Here is a 6903-nt window from a genome sequence, read left to right on the forward strand (position 1 = left end):
ATCATTAATTCTATTTATTTACTTGAGTAAATGTGTGTAAATCTATATTTATTCAGTTTTTAAATTACAGTAATATTATTGACTAATGTGAAAATGTTCATCTGATTTATGTACAATGCAGTTTGTACAGTAATATTTTCCATTTTGTAGTAGATGTATATTATATGAGAGACTTGATTTGTTTACCAAATAAAGTGGATCTAATTGGATTTGCATTGTAAACATTAAATAAAAGTTAGGATAGTATTTTTTATTTCACATATTAAGGTTTTAGTTATGAAACTCCCAAAATAATTCCACAGAAATCTGCAGATTTTTAGCTAAATTTTCCACAGCAATGGCAAAAGCCATCCGCAGATTCCGTCTGGCCCTATTCATGAGGCATTTACCACAATGCATTGCATATTTGGCTTTTTTCTTCAGTATAGCCTAGATTCGTATGCATTTATAAATGATTAGTTTACAAGGACTAGGCGACTAATAACTGTAGTTCTCCTAATGGAAAAGGCTTGGGTGGTTTGTTACCTGAATATATCAAACCATTCAAAACTCTGTGTTTATGATGAAGTGGTCATTCATAATTTATTGATCGTTAATTTAAATGACCATCCATCACGGGATTTTGTAGAAACTGAAATCCCTACTTTAAATCCTTTATAAAAGTGTTTTTTAACATAACATTACATCCCCTTTAAGTACAAATTTACTTCAAATTAGCGTTTGTGTATTAAAAAATTGTGCAAATGTATTTGCGTTGTCAATTTTGCTTTATTGAATGTTGCATGAAATATTCTTCTGTGATAGCATGTCTGATGGCCCTCCCAGCGGGATGGTCCCGGGAAACAGGGTCAACATCATCATTGGACTGCTGGCATTCACTTGGCATCTGCTCCTTCCTTATAGAGGCTATGTTGTGGAGGACAGCACATGCACCCACAATCTGAGATGCACGTTCGGGTGACACTCTCAGGTCATGAAGACAGTTAAACCGGGCCTTTAAAATAGCTAAAGTGGTGTCTATCTTGAGCCTGGTTTGACTCAGGGCTATGTTAAACTCGTGCTGTGGTTTTGTCTTTGGTTCAGGATAGGGAGTCAGCAAAAAGCTCTGGCATGCGTAAGTTCCGTCTCCCACCAACACACCATCGAACAGCCCTGTCAATGTACACCAGAAAGACCAGCGTCACAATAACAATCAATTTTCATTAAGTGCTGTCTACGGTCTACAGTTTTACTGTACCTTGCTGAAAGCGCTGACATAACTTTGACTTCTCGAAAATTTGGTTGTCCTGCATTGAGCCAGGCCATCTGGCATCCAGGCTTGTGATTAAACACTGATGGTCACAAGTCATCTGTAATAAACATACAGTAGGTAAATATCTATTAGCATTACAGTATGTTGAAAACGTATAAATAAAACATACCTACCTGAACATTGATGCTGTGAGTGGCGTTCCTGTTAAGGAAAGTAGCCTCGATTTCTTTTACTGGCGTAGAGATTGGAATGTGTATGCAATCGATTGCTCCGATAACTCCAGGTAATCCTTTGAAAAGATCAATTCATTTCTTTAGCGATTGCATAAGGGCAGTTGACAAGCAGCAGTAAAAAAAATTAGTTATTTTAATGTAATGTTTCGATGTTTAAAGAAATATAAGGGGTCACTAACTTTAGCAATTATTTCACTGTTGTATCAAGTTCCTATGTTTTTATAAATATTTGGATTTTTAAAAAAATTATAATTGCCATTTGCCAAAATAACCACATAAATGTAGACCTTAAGTAGGCCTGCACAATATATTGTTTTAGCTTCGATATTGCAATGTGAGCATCTTCAATAGTCACATCACAGGATATGCAATGTTAAGTCTGAATTAGGATTGGGCAATGTCGATCAATTTGGCATTGTACGGTGTCTAATGTGAAACATCGCGTAGGTGGCGGTGAATTAATAATTTATAAATAATTAATTAATTTAGAACTAGGGCTGGACGATATGGCAAAAATTTATATCACGACATATTTCCTAATTTCAGTCGATATGATATAATTCCGATATCGACAATATTAAAAAGACAGGAAAAAACTGCCAAGAACGCACGCAATAGATGTCTGTACCTACAAATGTCTGCAAACTGAATTTGCAAAGTCTTTAATACTTCCAGACTCTTATAACTTTTTCTTTAAATGAAAAAAAAAAAAAAAGTAACAAAAAAAACGTATGTTCACTTTTTATTTGCATTTAGCCTTTACAAACAGTATTATTCATAGTTCTAGTTGCTTTTTATCTTGAACGTCCTTTAAGGGTTCGATCTGTCTATTTATATTTGTGTATATAATTACCTAATTAAATTAAAAGGTTTAACATAAAATAGTTCTCATATATTTTATATAGTCTATTTAAATAGACTAATATTTTATAACACATTTTCATTATTTAATAGGTGTAATTCCTCTATTAATCACATTCTTTCTATTTCATCAGCTTTGCAATAACCAGATTACTGATAAATATGTTTGTGAATTTTATTTTGTGAGTTTGCTCGAGTGTTATATGCCAGCATGCAGCGAGTTTGTGTGTGTGAGTGTTAATTTGAGTATATGCAAGGATTGAGTTTATATGTATGTGGGTGTATGCATGCATCAAGTTTATATGTATATGTGCAGGTTTCATACATGAACAGTATAGGTTTATATGCGAGTAATTTATAGGTGTATTTGTACGTGTTGATAAGTGAAGTTTTATTTAAATCCTACACGACGCCTCAAAGCCATCTGTGTTTGCTTCATTGCCTTCTCTTCTGACACCGCTGGAGTCGGTGTCAGGGAGGTTTGCTTAAACTTTTATGATGCGTCATCTTCTGACTCTCAATAGGTTTTATCGGGTTGAAGAGATTTGATGTGTTCCTGCTGCTAGTCAGCACCACTCATTTTGCAGAGCACCAAAACGATAAATTTATCGGAATTTAGCAGAACCACTTCCACACCACTGCATTAGTCTTTCCTCTCTCATCAACTAATTCATCTGCATTCTTACTTGTGGAAGCTTGTTTATTCTCATCTGTATTCAGGGCTCTCGTTTTGTAGCTAAAACTTTCTGCGACGGAGCGAACTGCTGAGGGCTGGCAGCAGCATGTCATCACACTCTTTCTGACAGCTGAGCACTGAAAGTCATTCAGTGACAAATGATACAATGTAGAAGATCTTATATATAATAATATATACAAATACCAGAAATGGGTTTAAAAATAATATCACCGATATTAAAAAAATGTATCGCGATATATTGATATCGAATTATTGTCCAGCACTATTCATAACGAATTAATTAACCGTAGCTCATTGTTTCAACTACCTAACCAGCATAGTCTTCGTTTACCCATTACCAAACCATAAATAAATAAAGTTACACACAAATTACCACCTGTCAATCACTTTTTCCTTGGGACTCTGGCATGAATAGGCAGTGACCTGTGTCGTTATAATGGCATCGACAATCTTGGTTGGTAAAAAAGGTGCACAACCAACAGGAACCAACCAATAGCATCTAAGGTTTTCGCTAAAATTACTGAGTACAAGCGTGAAAGCAAAAGATTGAAGCATTGTACTAACGCTGATACATTACCTGATAGATTCAAAAGACCGAAGAGTCCTTAGATTGAGACAAGATTAATTAAATATCACGTTTAACAAATATAGTAAGACGCCATCCAGCGCTACATCCTTGATAAACTCTCCAACATGCTCTGCTCTCTGGGGTTTTGTGCTCAAAGCACCCGCTGATTGCTTGAGCTCAGATGCGCATGTATGCTGCAGTGCATGACAGTGTGTGTGGTCACGTGATGTGCGTTCTCAGCCATACAGTGTGGAAGGTGGGCTTTTCAGAAAAGCTAAATGAAACGCCAGTGTGGACGTGGATTGTTTTTGTTCTAAAATGCCATTTTAAAACTAAAACGTATCAGTGTAAACAGAGCCCAAGTGTGGATTTTTCACGAGCGGATTGCTGCTACGATGAGGGCGGAGCGGAGGATCGTGATGCTGGCTCAGTATTGTGATGTCCATCGGCGATGGACAATGGCATCGTCTATCGACCCAACCCTAGTTTGCATCATAGTTGACCAGGAGCTACAGAACACGTGATTTGTAGAGTCACTGCTAAGTTTAACCATAGTGCAATATGGTTAAAGCAATATTATGATTTTTTTGACGTACCCCACTAGCAGATCATTTTGTTCATTTTAAGGAAAAAAACTCTTAATTTTGACTCATTTCTTCTAAAGATGAAAACAAAACAATATTTTTACTTGATCCCAAACATCTTAATTTTTAGGTATTTGTACTAGAAACGAGACAAAGCAATGTAAGAAAAGCATTTTTGCATTGGAATTATTCAATATCTGTACCTGAATACACTTCCCAGAAAAAAAATCAAATAGAGCCATTCAAACTATCTTGTGAAATACATCGCAATATTTGTCGCAGATAAATAAAATATCACAATATCAGATTTTTCCAATATTGTGCAGCCCTAGCCTGAGGTATTTATAACTGATTTTTACAATTTTCCCATTTACATTTATAACTATTCTTGAGACAGTCTGTAAGACAGATATTTGACAGAAATTTGTAAAAAAAAAAAAAAAATTAAGATTAGAATTTTTTTAAAACCAAAATTAAAAGGTCCATTGAAGACAAAGAAATGTTTATCCAGTTACTGCATTTTTCCAAAGTATGAAAATACAGTAAAAATGCAACATCACTTCAACAACCCATATGGAAAATGGTTGATGGTGCATTAGTGCGTTAATCATTGAGGTAAAGTTGGTTTTCTATTCACACATCTGATTCGTACTTTGTTATTCAATTAAATAATAAAGCATAATTTAAACATTATTGTTCAACAAGGTAATAGTGCTAATGTTGTTTTAAAGTCATATTTAGATGCGATTTCAAACAACATTAGCACTATTTAATTGACTGTGAACAATGTTGTACTTTGATAATGATTGGCTGCTAATGATTACTGTATTGTTTACTGTTATTTTATGTTGTAGAGTGTGACTTGTTGCTGTCAACTGTTGGCTATTGCTGTAAACCTAATTGCCCTTCGGAGACAATAAAGATATTCTAATCTAATATGATTTTCCTATTTGGAATTTGAAAAAAATACTTTTCTGAAATTATATTACCCCGAGTGTATTAATCCATCTTACCAGCTATTTGTGAGAAGCCCTCTTTTATGGCCTGAGTGGGTAGATGACTAGGGAACGCAATGAAGGTGTGTATGTATCTCTGGAGCGCAATAACCACCCTACGAATGGTTCGGCAGACAGTGTTTTTGCTGAGCTTCTCGGCATCGCCCACTTCATACAGGAATGTGCCACTTGTAAAGAAACGCAGAGCGATGCAGATCATCTGCGGGACAGTAGTCGCGTGGCTCCGTCGCGTCGGGTTTTTAATATGGGGCTCAAGAAGCCGACAAAGATATAACATTCCCTCCGCCGAGAATCTATATCTCTCGTATAAGTGCTCGTCGGAGAACGCCAACGGATTTTGTACATCTCGGATAACTCTTTCTCTGCGTAGAGCCCTCTGCACAATTTGAGCTCCGATGTCTACAGGATTCTCCAGATACGGTGAAGCCATTTTTCTTGTTTACTTGCTACAATGACCCGCCGTTTACGTCATTTACGTCACTTTGCTCACGGCTGATTGGTCCAATGTCTCTTTACAATGTCTGATTAACTAACCAGTACAGTGGTCAGATCAATGGGTCAGATGTATGTCTGAAGTTATCGCTTATCTATAGGTCTCTTTTAAAAACTGTTGTCTAAACAAGTCTGGGAGTCAGATTGTTTTTGCCCCAGTCTGAACGATTCATGAATAAAAGTGATTCACTAAAAATCTGATTTGACGTATGTGGAGAAGTGTGGTAGCAGAAATCAGAGATACCCATCCGATTTTGCTGACATTTATTCAATTATAAAGAATTTCTTAATCATTTAATATTCCCATCCCTCCTAAAGAATTTGCTGATGTATTTGATGCTATACCATCTGGAGTTAGGTTATTCCAAGGCATCCCCTATCCTATTCTTCCCCCCTTAGACCCTTGTACTACAATAGTAGGACAAAATTGTTTCTTTGCAACTTCTTCAAACAAATCAATACGCTCTTTATTTGATAAAGGAATTGTATCAGTTCCAAACGTTACTTATTATTGGAATTCTTTTATTCCTGATATATATATATATATATATATATATATATATATATATATTTTTTTTTAATGGCTCATCCCAAATAGCTACTTAATTACTAATAAGATAAAGGAAGAATTTCGTTTAGGATTATTCATCGTACATATCCAGTGAATACACTCTCTTACTAAGATATAAAAAAAAGATATTAATACTAATTGTCCCCAATTCACTTATTTTGGCAATGCAGTTTTTCTAATTTGCTCAGGAAAGATTTTTCTTTTTGTAATTGAGAATGTTGATGGAGACTTTTCCTTACTAAGGGAATGTTTTGTTTGGTTTTGTTAATTATAAAACAGAAGCTTTACATGAAAAAGAAACTATACTTTCTCAATCTTCCTATCTTATTAACAAAATTTTATATACATAAAAGTAAATTTTCAAACCAAAAACCTTTTTTTTTATAATTTGCTTACTGAAATGCAGTATTACTTTGAAACTATTTGTAACTCTTTTACAAAAAAGGCTTTAAAAACTACTGAAATGTGTAAATTATATAATCTTTTTCTTCCCTTCTGTTTCTTTTGTCAAAATGTTTTCAAAAAAAAAAAAAAAAACTGTAAATATGTGATAAGCTGTAATATCACCCTAACCCACCTAACCCCAACCTCAGAAGCATTCAGTGTTGGTAGCATAATCTAATGAGTAG

General features: G+C 34.9%; 1 protein-coding gene across 1 annotated transcript; it reads right to left on the reverse strand.

Annotated features, from left to right (window-relative positions):
* Positions 1 to 748: 748 nt before the first annotated feature.
* On the reverse strand, positions 749 to 5659 carry LOC130232857 (putative nuclease HARBI1). Its single transcript, XM_056462839.1, has 4 exons — positions 5209 to 5659; positions 1426 to 1541; positions 1238 to 1349; positions 749 to 1152 (listed from the first exon to the last, which is right to left on the reverse strand). The coding sequence occupies exons 1-4, from the start codon at positions 5639 to 5641 to the stop codon at positions 758 to 760; spliced, it is 1056 nt and encodes a 351-aa protein (XP_056318814.1). The 5' UTR covers positions 5642 to 5659; the 3' UTR covers positions 749 to 757.
* Positions 5660 to 6903: the final 1244 nt, after the last annotated feature.

This window comes from Danio aesculapii, chromosome 7 (assembly GCF_903798145.1).
Source record: "Danio aesculapii chromosome 7, fDanAes4.1, whole genome shotgun sequence".
NCBI classification, from domain to species: Eukaryota; Metazoa; Chordata; class Actinopteri; order Cypriniformes; family Danionidae; genus Danio; species Danio aesculapii.